Below are 18,250 nucleotides of genomic sequence, written 5' to 3'. Positions count from 1 at the left end.
GGGTATATGGTGTTCATACTATTCTTTGAACTTCACTGTATTAAAATTTTTTCATCTTAATGAAAAACTGAGGGTGGGAATTCCCTAGTGGTCCAGTGGTTAGAACTTGGTGCTTTCACTGCCTAGGCCCGGGGTTCAATCCCTGGTCAGGGAACTAACATCCTCAAGCCTTGCTGTGTGTGGCCAAAAAAAAAAAAAAAAAAGAAAGAAAAAAGAAAAACCGAGGGTGAGGAATAAATAGTACTCGAGGAAAAAAGTATGCAAAACTTTTGCCTCATTAGGATAGTCATCCTTTCTCATTGTTAAAAGCATACCTTTTAAATATTTAACAGGATAATTTCCCTTTCATTACTTTAGAATTATTTAACTATCAAACCACTATTTTGAGTTTTGTCATTTGGGCTTCGATTTCCTAAAACATAACTTATTTTATAAACTGTTGTAAAACCCAAATCAAACCCTAAATAGTTAGTGGCTTAATTTATATCAAACTTAATAAATGACTAGGAAATGTCTGTCTTGTTAGAGTTCCCTTTACAAGGTTTTAAATATAAACTACTCATATATTTAGATATATAGGTATAGCCTAAGACACAGACACACGTAAGGATGCTGAATAACTCAATTAAAAGTTCCAATATAAATAATTTTGGTTAAAGTATTTTCACTTAAGAGTATTTAGGATAGGGCTTCCCTGGTGGCACAGTGGTTAAGAATCCACCTGCCAATGCAGGGGACACGGGTTCGATCCCTGGTCCGGGAAGATCCCACATGCTGCGGAGCAACTAACCCCACGTGCCACAACTCATGAGCCTGCACTCTACAGTCTGTGAGCCACAACTACTGAAGCCTGCATGCTCCGAGCCTGTGCTCCACAACCAGAAGCCACCACAATTAGAAGCCCACGCACCGCGACAAAGAGTAGTCCCCACTCGCTACAACTAGAGAAAGCCTGCATAGCAACGAAGACCCAACGCAGCCAAAAAAAAAAGTATTTACGATATACATAATTCAGTTGTTTTATGGTAGCTATGTTTTTAACAGCAAGCTCCTAATACCCACCAAAATGATAATCACTGAATTATTAAATTCCAGACTATCCAAAGACTTATCTGAATTTACCATGTACCAAATTAGTCATTTTAATTAACTACCGGAGTTCTCAGACACAACCAAGCTTCAGGCTGGTCTGCTGAAGTTTTCTCCAGATGTGAAGGAGCTCCCCCCCAGCTGCTTTCATAACACTTTTGTGAAATACGCAAAAGAAAGATGGTTGAGTGTGATACCAGATTACAGAGGCCCAATTTGCGGTCCACCTTAAGGGTTTGGCCTTTCTCCAAAGGCAATCAGAAGTCATGAAAGCTTTTATAAAGGAGTACCTGACAAGTTTAAAAAGATCACTAGCTATATATATAGTGTATGCAGAATTGACTGGAAGGTGGCTAAAGCAAGGACAGACACTAGTTAGATTTTACACCATTCATGGTGCAAGACGATGCTTGTTGATCAGGGTAGAGGCAATAAGGATGTTTTAAACCACTGGAAAAAGATTTACTAGTTATGAATCCTTTTTGTACAAATAAGATTTGCTATATTTTCATTTTTAGAAAGAATCCCAATTAACACAACAGTGGTTATTCTTGGAGAAAGGGATTAGCATGAGAAAGACTTTCATTTTTCACTTTTTTTCTGTATTGTTAACTTTTCAAACAGCATATATATTATTGTAAGCAGGGATTTATCAGGGTGATGAGCATATTGGGCCATTTTTCCTTCTCAATACTTCTGTTAAAAAACTAACAGAAAACTTAAAAGTACCCAGGATTAAGCCCATAAGGAAGTTAACAGGTTAAGTGTGAACTCTTCCTTCCCTTCCTATACAGATTTCTCAAGAGGATCAGAGGTAACAGAGGTTGTGAAGGCAGGGCAGTGGGGGTAATGCAGGAGCACAATCAATTAATCTGCCCTTTGAAACCATATTTTTAATGTTTTCATCAAACTGTGTCAATACAATTTGAAGCAAATGCCAGCTGGAAGACCAGGCCCACAAATTCATAAAGGAAACAATCTTCCAAACAACAAGGAATGCCAAGGTGCTCTTCCACTCCAACTGCACTAATAGTGGCCATGATGGTGCCAGTCAGCCAGGGTTATCCATGTTACCGACTGTTTACCTGAAAAGAGAAAAACTTTGATTTCAAAACCTGTAAGGACAGAACTTTAAGAATGGAAGATGTTTAAGGTGGTTATCCAAATCTCCCTATTTTTATAGGTAAAAAAAGACTAGAAGTATGAACTGTTTTCACCCTGATGACTAGCAAACTAACAACATTTACTGCCCCCCACCCCAACTCTTCAAAAATATGCCTTTTTGACCTTGTAGGGAAATTCACGACCTGTATATACGTACCACATCATCAATTTTCAGAATGCTCCGGACAGTTTCAGTTGCTAGAGTCAGTGCACTGACTGAAACCAACAGAGGCTGGACAACCAGTTCCTCCAGTATGTTGGAAATACCACCCTGCAAACCAGTACAAGTTGCTTTTAGTGTTTTTAACTGATCCATAGCACCAAATACAGTTACCAGTAAACCTCAAGGCCTCTCAAACTTAGTTTTCCCTTAGTCTAGTCAAGAGTAAGATACTCTCTACTAAGCTCTTCTCTACACTGTAGCTTGTATTTCAACTAAAATTTGGAAAAACTGAATTCCAAGCCTAACTCCAAAACAACTCCTTGTAAGCATCTTTTAGTTAAAAATACCCTGGCAAAGGGCCTTCCCTGGTGGTGCAGTGGTTAAGAATCTGCCTGCCATTGCAGGGGACATGGGTTCAACCCCTGGTCCAGAAAGATCCCACATGCCAGCTCGTGCACTACAACTACTGAGCCGGCGCTCTAGAGCCCGCGAGCCACAACTACTGAGCCCACGTGCTGCAACTGCTGAGGCCCGCGCACCTAGAGCCCATGCTCCACAATGAGAAGCCACCGCAATGAGCCCGTGCACTGCAACAAAGAATAGCCTTCACTCGCCACAACTAGAGAAAGCCCACGTGCAGCAATGAAGACCCAACACAGCCAAAAATAAATAAATAAATAATAAATTTATTAAAAAATAAAGAGTATCCTGGCAAAAATTATGTAGATGATCATAGTTATTAAAAATTGTAAGATTTGTTTACTGTATACCTGAAACTAACATAATATTATAAATCAACTATACTTCAATTAAAAAAAAAGTTACAAGATTTTAAATCATCTGATTCCCAATTCTGAATTTGGTCATGTCTGCTCTACTCTGCCTTTACAGCATTCTCACTTGCCACTTTTAGATTCCTACTGCCACTATCCTAGTCACCTTTATCCTAGGATTACTGGTGATAGTCCTAACAAGTGAACCTATCTCCATTCTTCCCTCCTTAAAATACTCTTTTCAGCACCTTAGCCTCTTGGTTAAAAAAACTTTAGTGGCTCCCAACTACTGGAATTAAAACACAAAAAAACACAAACACCCATGCCTGTCTCAACAACTCAAAGGACTCCTCATTCTAGCTTTTATCTGATCTTTCCAATCTTAAAGTCCACTGTATGACCACCATATAACCTCTGCTCTAGACAAAATGAGTAACTTCTTGGTCCCTCTTACCTGTAAACCACTGCTTCCCCATCTGAAGCTTTTTCATTCCCTACCAACCAAGGCTGCAGCTTCATGAAACTTTCCCTAACCAGGTAGTGCCCTCCTTTGAGTTCTGTAACCATTCAAAAAATATCATCTTGGATTGTCAATTTTTTCCCATTACATATTATTTGTCTTCTCAATAAAAGGAGACATAAAACATTAATTCAAAAGGGGAAATTATTATTGTTCTATGTGTTTACCCTATACAACTACACTAGGGTGGTGCTCACAACAGCAGCAATGGTTGACTACACACCAGGCATCTTTGTAAGAACTTTCTAATTAGTAATCCATTTAATCCTCACAGGCCTATGAGGGAACTGTTAATAGTCCCTGTTTTTACAACCAAGATAACTGAAGCACAGACTAAGTAACCCGCTAAAAGTTGTACAACCATTAAATGGCAGACTTAATGAACAATACTTCTCACTTAAGGCATCATCTTCATTCTCACTAGATGGCATACATTAATTAACCTGCAGGTCTTATACTTAAATCCAAGGTTAACTCTATTTTTAATTACAAAGCCTTTCATTCAACAATTATGAAGCTTTTAGTATTTTATAATAATCAACATTATCTGCAGTAACTAAAGATTAAATTATTACCTTTCGGACATTAATGCCTGTAGTTTTTTCTCCTTGGGCATGCCTGTTTCTTAGTTCTGTTACTGTAGAAATGGGATTCAGGCCAGCATTTTCAGCTAGCGTAGATGGAATGACCTCCATAGCATCTGCAAAAGCACGAACGCAGTAGGATTCCATACCACTCAATGTTCGTGAGTATTCAGTTAACCGCAGGGCCAACTCTATTTCTGGAGCACCACCTCCTGCAATAAGAGCCCTGAAATTCACAAATATATTTTTAGCTTATTTTATCCAACAGAAAGCTATTTTTTAATAATAATAACTTAGTATTTATACCTTAATAAAAATATACAAGTTTTTATGTTCAAAATGTTACATAGTAATTTAATGTTACCTCTTCTTCACTAAACAGCGAATAACACATAAGGCATCATGAATGGAACGCTCAGCTTCTTCCATCACCAATTTGTTAGAACCACGAACAACGATTGTAACTGTTTTTCCAGGGCTTGCACAGCCTGTAATCTTTAGTAAACAAACTCCTAATTAGGTATTTGAAGGATTAAAACAAATAAAATAAAACCAGGCAAATAGAAGCTTAATTTTAATATTGTTACCTTGATCAGTTTGCCAGAACCATTTAAGCTGACCTCCTCAGCTAACTCAGCCGATCCCAGCATGTCAGCAGTGAACTGGTCAACATGAGCAACTGGTTTGGTTCCAATAGTCTGAGAAAGATAGTGATATCCACAAATTGAGAAGTGTGAACAGTGAACATTTTCACACACACAGATACTAAGAATAGTTTACCTTACAAATGAATTCAATGTCTTCTCTTTCAATATCCTTAACCACCATAATCTTCATTTTGTTCAGGAAATGTAACGCAAGATCACTAAGAGCATCTCTAAAATACAAAATCAGTGATTATGTCAATACTAGGTTAGAAAAAAACTTTGCTGTTCAACTCTTTTACAGTTTTAGTAATTTTACTGTTGTTTAAATGGCCAATGATTTAACAAATTATTTGTGAAGGAAGATGCTTTAAACAGCTTACCAAGTTTATGACCTCAAAATTCTTAAATAAGATTTCTAATGAATATTTAAAACGTACCCCAACGACACGATTTGTAAAACACACAATAAAAATTATGTCAAAGTTTTTCTTAATACTAAATAAGTATAATTCTGATAATTAACAATCGATGCTTTATGAATTTATAAATTAAGTATGATGTAATTCAAGACTCCACAAATTTATACACTTTTACACAAATTACCTGGAATGATCCTCCTGACAACCCTTGATACTGAAGGGCAGATATTACTATCCTTGTTTTACAAATAAGCACACTGAGCTTTGAGAGCAGTTTATTCGAGGTTACTAGCTATTACATAACTTGTATTTAGAACCAGGTATTCCAACTCTTCATCAAGGTTTCTATATCAAGAGCATCCATAATACTTTCTGGCATAACATATTAATATAGTACATGAGAATGTGTCTACCTATTAAAAGAAAACACTGAAAACAAACAAAAAAGGGATCAGTTCAAACTTTGGAGAATTCTTCCAATCCATGGACTATCCAGCATTCCCCCCAAATGAACTTCTAATTTCAAGGCAAGCTATTACATGGACCTTTAAATAAATGCCTCTAAAATTTTAGCTAGCTAATTAATTTTAGACTAAAGTTAGCTTTTTACTTGATAGTGAGGATATTGGTCTAGAAGGATAACATATCCCACATTTAAATGATCATAACAGGAAGAGAACTCACTTTAGATCATTTACCAGAATACAACAATACCCTAAAATGCAGATTCATTCCAGATTTCTAGTGGTTTACCCACCTCAAGTGTTTCTTAAAAAATTGCTAGAAGGGATCCAAAATCAATTATCATTAAGAGGTGAACAAAATAAACAGCCTCACACCTTAGAATAGACTTCTGTATGAGAAGAACATTACATCCTGTTTTCTTAATTTGCTTCACTAAATTTAGAATATAGGCTCTCTCCTCTCGAAGCACTCGGTCCATCTGGACGTAGTCAGAAACTACTATTTGATTGTCCATCTGTTCAGAAAAAGGATGTATTAATAATTTGCATTTTAAGAGTCCTTAAGCAAAAAAATGAGACTTTTAATGAAAATATTATATATAGTATAAATTCAACCAAAATCATACAAGAAATTATATAGACATGCACAGAAAAAATTTAGAAAAAGGAATATACACAAAACTTAACTCAGGTTTTTTATTTTCATCTATACAAACTGCTGTCTTATTTTTTACAAGTACATTTTTGGTGATTATAAAACATAAGAATGATTATCCTATTTCGTGCATGTCAGTTCTTTTCATATGAATTTACGTATTACTGAAATATCAATAATTTCAGTTGCAACCTTTTTACTCTAGGGATTGTTAAAAAAAAACTGGTATGCTGAAAGGAACTATGAAGGACAAATATTGTTATACAAAGACCTACAAAACAACGTTTTTATGTGGGTTAAAATCTGGGAAACAAACGACTCAACAGGAAACTTGTATGCCAACACAATGTAAAATGAGAGCAAACCTGAATGAGATGACAAAGATCAACCACTCCTTCAGGGGATGGTACTTATGACTGATAGATATGGGAATAATAAAAAAATCATGTTTTTCGGAGTATGGGTAATAAACTGGTTTTAAAGTTCCATTGTGCAAACATAAAGACAAAAGATCTGCCTGCTAGGGAAGGATGGGTGAAGGTTTCTGTTCTCAGAAAGCTAGAAAGAATCTGCAAAGTCCATTTATACTATCACTTTCACATAACCTATTTTTATTGTTTCATAGACATCGCTATCATTATTTGTCTTCATTTGTGAAGTGAACGCTCAATTTCAGTAAATAGCCAACTGAGATTATAGATTTATCATGTGTGGCATCCAACATTTTCTACTTTTATCTAAATTTTACTAATTATTTTTAGATCCTTGCTTTTTATCACTAGTATCAGCACTTTCTATTTTTATAAAAAGAAAAGTGTCATTATTAGAAAGTCAAACACCTAAGGAATCATTTCATTTGGTTTTACTTACATCTGTTTTGGGAGCAGATAAGCAGAACTGAATAAGCCCAATCTTGGCCTTTTCAACCCTGGTTATACCAGAATTTGCCACCTTTTGAGTAAGAACCAGACCTTCCACCAACTCACAGTCATCAATTGTCCCACTAAGAAAAAAGAAAATGAAATAGTTATGAAGGAGGGGCAGAAATCTGCAAGTTTAATAGATTGCTAACAGATTAAAAATCATCAGTCTGATAAAATGTGCTTCAGCCTCACTCACATTAGTGCCCCATTCCTGAACCTCTCCGGTCACACCACTGCCCTGCCATCATTAGGGAATATAAACAAATTCTTGAAATTCCCACATCAACACAAGTTGTCATGAAAACAAAACAACAAATGTATGTGACTTTCACCTATGTACTTTTCATTTAACTTATTTATTTTTGGCAAGAGCTTATGTTTACTTTCAAAATTAATTTTTATTAAAGTTATAATTAGAGATGCTTACCCAAGTTTCTTAACTATTTTAACATCTCTAAGATCTACACTAGTAGCTGTGGCTGGGTCAATCACTTTCATCACTGCATTTACAGTCATTGGAGAAAGGAGACTTGAATATTGAGAGACAACCTAGAATTATTAAAAAAGAAAATAAAGTCAGTGTTGTAACACAAAATGTCCTAGTTTTTTAATGATAAAGATATTCAAGAAGTAATCTCAATCATTTATTTGGCTGGGGTGGAGAGCATATGAGAAAACATTCCATATAAACTGTCTTTTCCACTCAGGTTTGTCAGTCACCATATAAAAACATATGCCTGTGTTCCTCTTTTATTAATATAGTAGTCAGGACTAGATTACTAGTAATTCTACAGGAAATCCAAAAGAACAAATTAATTTTATGCAGAGGTTTCCTATCTAAAATGAATTTATGATCAGATGTTATATATGTGCACCCCTATTACTGAGGGGCTGACAAAAATAGCTAATGGTTAACATTATTGAGCACATATTATATGTCAGGCAGTGGTTTTAACACTGTACATTCATATATTCATTCAACCTTCAGACGAAAAATCTGAAACAGCTTAATTAAGTGGAGCCAGCATTAAACCCAAGCAGTCTAGGTTCTATGACCAATGCTTGTAACCACTATGATATTCTATCTATATTAGTTCTGGGGACATTTATCAATAATATTACTTAATATCACTAATACTATCTAGCTTTCCACTTAATATACAAATAACGCTGATGAAAAGGAAAAAGAACGGGGTGGGGGTGTGACACACAACAGAAAACAGGTGACATGAGTTCCCAAGAAATTTAAACTAACATCACTTCTTTAAGTTTGATAAGAAAAGCAGCATAGATATTAGTAAGAGATGGACCATGACGGGCAGCCCTACCTTGGGTTCAAATCACAGCTCTACCTCTTATTAGTGGGTCTTGGGTAAGTTATATAACTTCACTAGACCTCTTTTCCCATCTGTAAAATGAGGATACTACAACTTACCTGAAAGCCTTGAAGGAGTAAATTTTACTTGAACTAATTCAGTTACACAAATTAGCTACCTAGTCACTCTTAGAGTTAACATTTATGAACTGTACAGCATCAAAAATCAGTGTAGGGACTTCCCTGGTGGCGCAGTGGTTAACTGAGCCCACGTGCTGCAATTATTGAAGCCTACGTGCCTAGAGCCCGCGCTCCTCAACAAGAGAAGCCACTGTAATGAGAAGCCCGCGCACTGCAACGAAGAGTAGACCCTGCTCACCGCAACTAGAGAAAGCCCGCACACAGCAATGACAACCCAACGCAAAATAAATAAAAATAAAAATCGCAGTTGTGCTTCTTAATGAACCGTAAACTGTAATTTTACAATGATCCCATAGTGCTTGTCTCACCTTTGAGTTCAGTGAAGTGGCTGCACTATTTAACAAAGTTTCTCTGTCACTCAGTTCCACAGGTCGAGACATGTCAGTCAAGATTTCAATACCCTTTTCCAAAGCCTTCTGGAATGACTCAGAAATGATGGTGGGATGAATCCCTGCCATTTGTGAAAGGTTAGTTATTTAATTGTAACAAATAAACTTCATATTTGATATGACTTAAAATTTCTCTGTTCATTAAAATTTCAAAGTAGTCAAATTTTAAATTAATCTTAAATAGTAATGGTTTGAATAACCTTAACCACTAATATGTCTAATAATTTATTTCCATTTAATTTGGAATAAATCAATTACATACTATGATATTTAAGACTAAAACCAATTTTTCACTTTTCAAAACTCTACAATCTACATAATAATTAGAATAAGTGACTGGGGAGTCACTATGACATTTAGGCACCATTTACCAAAGCAGGAACCCATACTTTCTCTCCTAAATCACAGTTCTCATCTATATCTTAAGTTTAGTACACCACCAACCAGTCATATTTGAAAAGGAAAATTTTAACAAGTTCCATTCAAAAGGAAACCTAGCCAAAACAAATAAAACGAGAACAAACAACCCCCCCAAACCAAACCCAGAGCAAAAAGAAAAAAATTTCTAATTCATGTGGTAAATATAGCAAAATTTAATCTAAAAATTCCTGCTTAGAAAATTCTGCTCCAAATTAAATTGTAAATCTCATATTACTTAATATTTTTTTGCCTTTATTCAGTAATAAAGCACGTCCTATGTCCTACCCACCTTTCTGAAGAAGCTTGGTACAGGAATCTAAGAGAGAGCCAGCAATAATGACCACTGATGTCGTGCCATCTCCCGCTTCTATATCCTGAGCCTTAGATAGCTCCACCAGCTAAGTGAACAGAACAAGTCAAGTTGCTCAATGAGAATGAGAACCCAGTAACATCTAATTCAAATATAACATCAATGACCTTCACCACGAGGTTCACATATAGAATTTGATTATTATCAACACTGTAAGATTCAATATACTTGACTTCTGATTCGCTGTCCACCTTGGTCTCATTTAAAAATGACGACCTTGGGGCTTCCCTGGTGGCGCAGTGGTTTAGAGTCCACCTGCCAACGCAGGGGACATGGGTTCGTGCCCCGGTCCGGGAAGATCCCACATGCCGCGCAGCGGCTGGGCCCGTGAGCCATGGCTGCTGAGCCTGCGCGTCTGGAGCCTGTGCTCCGCAACAGGAGAGGCCCCAACAGTGAGAGGCCCGCGTACCGCAAAAAAAAAATAAAAAAATAAAAAAATAAAATAAAAATGATGACCTATATAGTTGTGGCATGCAAAATTCTACTTACATACTTTCTAACAAGCTATATTATGATTTCCAGTTCAGACTAAGGGTTGTAAATTTCTTCTTCCCAGTACTTAAGAGAACTATGGGTACCCTGTAGACTCAGAAGCTATGAAATGCAGCATTCAGATGAGAGAATATTGTCAGTTTGAAATCCCTGGCCAAGTTTATCTAAACTGACCCTGCATGAAGCATAATCTGATTCATTTTCAGTCATCTTTAACTAATTAAAAGAGACTTTTTAACAGATAGGAACTTCTAAGGAATTTGTTTTTGCTGATATGGTGACTTCTCACTTGACACTGCAATCACCATTATGATCTGTAGTTGAATTAGAAACTGTTTTTAAAAATAAATGTCAGTGCAAGTTTAAACACAAGATTTATTTTGCAAACAATTAAAATTATTTTGCTCTCTTTCAGTTAACACCCATTGAACTAATAATTTGTACAATTTCATGTTTTTCTCTCTTCCTTCCTCATGTGTGGCACATTGCTGTGAACAAAGACAAGATTCATGTTTTATTACAACTTGCAATGGAGAACATGCTAGACATACAACGTATCCTAAAGATATGCATGTTTAGCATAAAAAAGGAAATATTTTCACCATGTTTTAAGCAATATCATGTGATCAAATAAAAAAAATTTAACTGTTTACCAAATATCAAACAATACACTTAAAAACCCCCCACAAAACCCTCACCTAAAAATTATACTTACCATTCTGGCTGCTGGATGTAACACCTGCATTTGTTTCAGAATGGTGGCACCATCATTTGTAATGGTCACATCACCTTTTCCATCTTGAATCTACAAAGTTTGGTTTTTTAAAAAGAAAGTTATATTTCAAAAATTTTGTTTTCTTCATCCAGTATTAATGTGAAACCCTAAAAGCTCTACTAATTTTAACACTTCTTGTACAGAAGTTAACTTACGTTTGCATATTGTTTAATTTCAAATTGTTTTCCCTTACATTGGTATAATGATTTAAGAATATGCAGTAATAGTCCAGCTTTGCAAATGAAATAGCTGGGTTTTTTCCTACTTAAAAGTGAAGTAACTGAGACACCAAAAAAGGGATGGAAATGATATTATAAAGAATCATTATCATAAACAAAATATGAATTATAGTTAGGTCCCATTCATCCCAAAGTAATCTATCCCTTTCTGAACTCTCAAAGCCTTTCTAACACTTTACTTTTTAAACAGCACATCTTAACCCTCTATAGAGCGCTTGCAGTATGAACAGCAGCACTCAGTAAGTAATGAATGATTGAGCCTCTTACCATTTTATCCATTCCTTTCGGTCCAAGGCTTGTTCTAATAGCATCAGCAACGGCTGTAAACAGAAGAAAAAAAGAAATCAAGACTCTTTAAAGAGCATTTCTACCCTCAAATAATCATTTTCGACTTATTAGAATATGGTGGACAATTCACCATGTTCACTAAAGAAAATTCAATGTCTAATAATAATCTACTGGAAACAGTAATTATTTTACTCCTTTAATTGTACGACACTTCACTTTTTGTTGTTAATATCACTATATATAGCACTTGTACTCTGCATGTGGTAAAATAAATTTTGAGGGTTCACCTAATCTTCCTTTAAGTATCAAAATGGTATAACCTACTTATGCGCTCTGAATGAGGACTATATTATTCTCTCCATTCCTTAAAACAAGCCACAATAATAGGACAACTATATAATTTGCTTATTTGTTTACTCTGTCTCTCTAAATTATAGTGTAATTTCTGAGGGCAAAGATTTTTGTTTACTAATGTGAAGCTGGTATATGGATGGACCACAGTTTAAAAAACAGTAACAAAAACCCTCTTTGAACCCCAAACCAAATCAAACAAAAACCCCACAAAAAAACAAAACCTTAACTAAAAAACCAAATCTAAAATCATAGTATTTTTTTTGGGGGGGGGTACGCGGGCCTCTCACTGTTGTGGCCTCTCCCGTTGCGGAGCACAGGCTCCAGACGCGCAGGCTCAGCGGCCATGGCTCACGGGCCCAGCCGCTCCGTGGCATGTGGGATCTTCCCGGACCGGGGCACGAACCTGTGTCCCCTGCATCGGCAGGCAGACTCTCAACCACTGCGCCACCAGGGAAGCCCTAAAATCACAGTATTTAAAAAAATTTTTATTTTAAAAATTTTGGCCACGCTGTGTGGCATGCAGGATCTTAGTTCTCTGAGCAGGGATCGAACCTGTGCTCCCTGCAGTGGGAGCATGGAATCTTAACCACTGGACCATCAGGGAAGTCCCTAAAATCATAGTCTTTAGTCATCATTACTATGTTATGAACCATCTCTGGACATATAGTCTACCACTCCATTCTTCTTATTACTTGTCCATGAGCATGTTTCTATTTTATTGATCCACTTATTATTTTCTAAGAGAAATTGTAATTGATGTACTTGATCCCCTTTACTGCGACAGGTCCAGGACAAACGATTAAATCTCCCCACCTTTTTTTTTTTAAAAAAAGATTTAATTTTATTTATTTTTGGCTACTTTGGGTTTTCATCGCTGCACGTGGGCTATCTCTAGTTGTGGCGAGCGAGGGCCACACTTTGCTGTGGTGTGCGGGCTTCTTGTTGTGGTGGCTTCTCTTTGTTGCAGAGCATGGGCTCTAGGTGAGTGGGCTCAGTAGCTGTGGCGCACAGGTTTAGTTGCTCCGCAGCATGTGGGATCTTCCCGGACCAGGGATTGAACCCGTGTCCCCTGCGCTGGCAGATGGATTCTTAACCACTGCGCCACCAGGGAAGTCCGCCTTCCCCTTTCTCATATACCATTTCACCCCATATACAAAGGGCTAAAATAGTGCCCTATTTTTGTGTACTCCACAACTAGCATAATGCTTCCCCTTCATTGTGTAAATAATACATAACCTGGACTTCCTTGGTGGTGCAGTAGTAAAGAATCCAGCTGCCAACGCAGGGGAAATGGGTTCAATCCCTGGTCCAGGAAGATCCCACATGCCATGGAGCAACTAAGCCCGTGCGCCACAACTACTGAAGCCCGCACACCCTAGAGCCTGCTCACCGCAACTACTGAAGCCCGCGCACCTAGAGCCCGTGCTCTGCAACAAAGACAAGCCACCGCAATGAGAAGCCTGCGCAACGCAATGAAGAGTAGCCCTGGCTCGCTGCAACTAGAGAAAAGCCAGAAAAGCCTGCGCACAGCAACGAAGACCCAATGCATCCAAAACAAAAAATAATAGTAATAATTAAAAAAAATACATAATCTTAAAGAGGGTAAGAGAAAATATTTGGTATAGTTTAAGAATTATATTCTACTTAATTATTTCATAATTTGGGGCTGCATTTCCTAATTATTCAGCCATCCTTACCCTTTCAGGTGACTTTAGTGGACCCACATGGCCACAATTCTACAAGCAGACCAATTCATTTTAAGAATGCGCCCTTACAGGGCCTCCCTGGTGGCGCAGTGGTTGAGAGTCCGCCTGCCGATGCAGGGGATACGGGTTCGTGCCCCGGTCTGGGAGGATCCCATATGCCGCGGAGCGGCTGGGCCCGTGAGCCATGGCTGCTGAGCCTGCGCATCCGGAGCCTGTGCTCCGCAACGGGAGAGGCCACAACAGTGAGAGGCCCGCATACCACAAAAAAAAAAAAAAAAAAAAAAAAAAGAATGCGCCCTTACATTCATCTATGTGAAGACTCTAGAAAGACACATTGTGCAAAAAATAAAAAATTCTAGACTGATCACCTCTCTCAAAGTGTTTGAAGTTTAACATACTGTGTAGTACACAATTATATGTTAAATGACTCGTGCTGAATAGTACTAAACGACCACTACTACTTTTGTGTGTGTGGTTTTGATATCATCAACCAATGGTACTTAATATACTTTTTGGTTATTAGCAAAATAAAAAACTGGCTCTATGAAGTACACTAAAGATGCATCCGGCAAAAGCTTTTCTCAACCAGTTTGTAGGGTTTTGCCTGACTTGGACAGACTACGAGTGGCCCTTTGTTCCAGGAGCTCTCCTCATTTAAGATGTAAGGGTCATGTTATTAGGTAAATAGATGGCCTTTTCTTCCTATATGCATACCTCCCTTGTCCAGTTTTAATTCTCTGTGCCCTGATGTTTCAAAAGCTACCAAAGTAAACGTCCCATCTTGTATCCTCCTTGTTTGTTGAAAATCTACCATATTATATAGCATTCTTGCCCACCCCCCTCCAACAGCCCCAGAATTGATCTAACATCTTGCTTCTAATGTAATAAATCTAAGCTTCAACTATGCTCCCTAGATAACTATCCACCAACTTTTATTTCCAGGTAAATATTCTCTCTTGAACTTCCAAATGACTCCTAAATTTACCCATCTGGTCACTCTGACCTCCTCAACTCATTTAGGCTCAAACGAGAACTTATTCTTTCTTCTTCCACCATCCTCCCTTCAGTGCACCTGTTTCTTTCAGCAGCAGCATCACACCCTCAGTCACCTAGACAAATAACCTCAAATATTTGTAAGGCTGTACTTTATATACATCTGGCTCTTCATATGCTTTCTCACTTAATCCTCACAGCAACCCTCCAAATTAGGTACTATCTCACTACACTGAAGAACAATCTGTAGCTGCGCGAGTTGTTTTAAACCCTTTCCAAGACACCAGGCCCTTCCAGATTCGGACCGACTTTACCTTTCCGATCTCACCTCTCATTTCTTCATGCACCTTATGCTCTAACCCGAATGAAATACTCACTGTAGCCAATACACATAACGGCAAGATCTCTAAGCATTTGTTCTCACTTTTCCTTCCAGACTCTTCCATCTCAACCCGGCTTATCTTAATCCTCACAACTCCCTTTTTTTTTTTTTAAAAAAGGGCAACTTTCCCTCCCCGATTTTATAAGTAAGGAAACCTTGGTTAAAGGTCACAAAGCCAAGAAGTAAGGTAACTGAATGAAACCCAGGACTTCTTAAATTCCACCAAAGGCCAAACTGTTCTCCAGTTGCTCGTTGCACGTGCAGAGAGGACATCAAAGCACAATGCAGCCTCATAATTATTCTCAAACAAGATGGGTCGGTTGGTTCCCCACATCCCAGTACAATGGGCCCCGCCCCAATCTAAGGCGCAGAGAGTTTACCCGAATTCGTTTCAATAGCTGTACCGAAAGAAGCTTTTAAGTAAGAACAAGAAAACTAAAAAGTCCTGTTCAAACATTCTACCAGTGGACCGCTGCATGCGGGCCTCGGCCCTTTTTTTTTTCCCCTGTACGCGGGCCTCTCACTGTCGCGGTCTCTCCCGTTGCGGAGCACAGGCTCCGGACGCGCAGGCTCAGCGGCCATGGCTTACGGGCCCAGCCGCTCCGCGGCATGTGGGATCTTCTCGGACCGGGGCACGAACCCGTGTCCCCTACATCGGCAGGCGGACTCTCAACCACTGCGCCACCAGGGAAGCCCGGCCCCTTTCTTAAATAGGATGAATGAATGCAGCACGGCCCGGCATGAAAAATTATGGGCATCTAAGACGCAGAATGGGGCAAGTCCAAAGGCCTCCATACTCGGAGTCGGAAATCATGGGCAGAGGACAGGAGGATCCCTGCACTGAGCTTATTCTACGGGAAGCCCACAGGGGATCATCTGAAGGAACAGAAAACGAATCATGCCCATCCAAGACTGGGAGTGAGCATGCACAGCTAAGCCCGGAGGGCCACGGCTTAGGCCGGGCAGCGATACCTTTGGCCGCGGAGATGTTGCTGAAGCGGATCTGGGCCGGCTTATCGCGGTCCTGATAGGCGCTCTTCCCGCGGCCGCCGGCAGCCCCGGCGGGCGGCCCGCTCCGGGGGGCTACGTTCTCCGGCATGGCAGGCTTGGACGGGTCTGCGTGAGCTCTGGAAGGACAGATGGACGCGGATTCCGGCTGGCCCGGGACTAAAGGTAAACACCCACCGCCTTCTCGAAGCTTCCAGAGAGCGACGCAGGCGCCGGGAGGAGGAGGCGGGGAAAGGGGCCTCCCTGGAGGCCCGGCGCCGCCGTGACGTAAAGGCTGCCCGCTGCATGCCGGGTGCGGGGGTCGCGCCGCGGATCTTGGGGCTGTTGGGAGCTGTTGGGAGCTGTTGGCCTGCGGCCTAGTGGGCGGTGGGCGGGCTCCTGGGAGGCAGAAAGGACCGCCTGCGATTGTAAAGGCTGGTGTTGGGACATCACATCTCCTTGGCCCTGAGGTCCCTTCTGTTAACTCAAGCTGCACCTGTCCGCTAGGTGTTGTAGCCGCCGGGAGTTACTCCTGTGTGGGTGGGGCAGGGCTGAGTCAGTTTTTACTGGCGGTAGACGTGTATTTTATTCAGTTTTATATATTTTGAAAGCGAGTTGGAAGAGAGGTTGGCAGGGGTGACTTCTTTTTCCCCCTTTCTTGTTTTAATTGAGGTATAGTTGATTTACAACATTGTATTAGTCTCAGGTGTACAACTCAGTGATTAAAATTTTTCATGGATTATACTCCGTTTAAAGTTATTATAGGGAATTCCCTGGTGTTCCAGTGGTTAGGACTCAGTGCTTCCACTTGAGGGGGCACGGGTTACATCCCTATTCTGGGAACTGAGAACCTGCAAGCCGTGTGGCGCAGACAAAAAAAAAAAAGGTTATAAAATATTGACTATATTTCCTGGGCTGTATAATACATATATCCCTGTAGCTTATTTATTTTATACGTCCTAGCTTCTACCTCTTAATCCCCTATCCCTGTTTTGCCTCTCCCCCCCTTCCCTGTCTCCACTGGTAAACACTAGTTTTTTTAAATTATGTATCTGTGAGTCTGTTTTTCTTGTTATATTCATTCATTTGTTTTAGTTTTTAGATTCCACATATAAGTGATAACATATAGTATTTGTCTTTCTCTGACTCATTTCACTTACCATAATATCCTCTAGGTCCATGCATGTTGTTGCAGATGGCAGAATTTCATTCTTCCTATGGCTGGGTAGCATTCCATTGTGTGTCTATACCACATCTTCTTAATCCATTCATCTGTTGATGGACACTTACGTTGCTTCCATATATATATATATTTTAAATTTTTAAAAAAGAACATTTATTTATTTATTTTTGGCTATGTTGGGTCTTCGTTGCTGCACGCGGGCTTTCTCCAGTTGCGGGAGCTGGGGCTACTCTTCGTTGCGGTGCGCCGGCTTCCACTGCGGTGGCTTCTCTTGTTGCGGAGCACGGGCTCTAGCTGCGCGGGCTTCCGGGCTTCCGTAGTTGTGGCTCATGGGCTCTAGAGCGCAGACTCAGTAGTTGTGGCGCACCGGCTTCGCGGCTTGTGGGATCTTCCCGGACGAGGGCTCGAACCCGTGTTCCCTGCATTGGCAGGCGGATTCTTAAGCACTGTGCCACCAGGGAATTCCGCCCGATATCTTGACTAATGAAATATTGCTGCTATGAGCATTGCGGTGCATGTATCTTTTGGAATTAGTGTTTTCATTTTCTTCAGATACATGCGGAGAAATGGAATTGCTGAGTCATGTGGTAGTTCTATTTTTAGTCTTTTGAGAAACCTCAATGCAGTCTTCCACAGTGGCTGCACCAATTTACATTCCCACCAACATGACTGCCAATATTTGTGTTCTTTTTGATGCTAGCCATTCTGACAGGTGTGAGGTGATACCTCATTGTGGTTTTGATTTGCATTTCTCT

At 39.5% G+C, this 18,250-nt stretch overlaps 2 protein-coding genes across 2 annotated transcripts in view; one reads left to right on the top strand and one right to left on the bottom strand.

Annotated features, from left to right (window-relative positions):
- Positions 1 to 1,962: 1,962 nt before the first annotated feature.
- CCT4 (chaperonin containing TCP1 subunit 4) lies at positions 1,963 to 16,424 on the bottom strand (the record flags this gene model as incomplete). Its single annotated transcript, XM_079720437.1, has 14 exons — positions 1,963 to 2,174; positions 2,411 to 2,524; positions 4,285 to 4,519; positions 4,658 to 4,788; positions 4,881 to 4,991; positions 5,074 to 5,170; positions 6,199 to 6,338; positions 7,349 to 7,481; positions 7,829 to 7,950; positions 9,226 to 9,368; positions 10,016 to 10,124; positions 11,304 to 11,393; positions 11,870 to 11,922; positions 16,298 to 16,424. The coding sequence occupies 14 exons, from the start codon at positions 16,422 to 16,424 to the stop codon at positions 2,160 to 2,162; spliced, it is 1,620 nt and encodes a 539-aa protein (XP_079576563.1). The 3' UTR covers positions 1,963 to 2,159.
- The window catches only part of COMMD1 (copper metabolism domain containing 1), a gene marked incomplete at its 5' end in the record, with an annotated part of 180,849 nt that continues 178,977 nt past the window's right edge, over positions 16,379 to 18,250 (top strand). The window contains one exon of the mRNA XM_079720436.1: positions 16,379 to 16,498. The remainder of the gene's footprint in view (positions 16,499 to 18,250) is intronic.

The sequence above is a fragment of the Hyperoodon ampullatus genome (assembly GCF_949752795.1).
Source record: "Hyperoodon ampullatus genome assembly, chromosome: 15".
Classification (NCBI taxonomy): domain Eukaryota; kingdom Metazoa; phylum Chordata; class Mammalia; order Artiodactyla; family Ziphiidae; genus Hyperoodon; species Hyperoodon ampullatus.
Note: the sequence above shows the minus strand (reverse complement) of the source record. Positions and strands in the feature narration are given on the sequence as shown.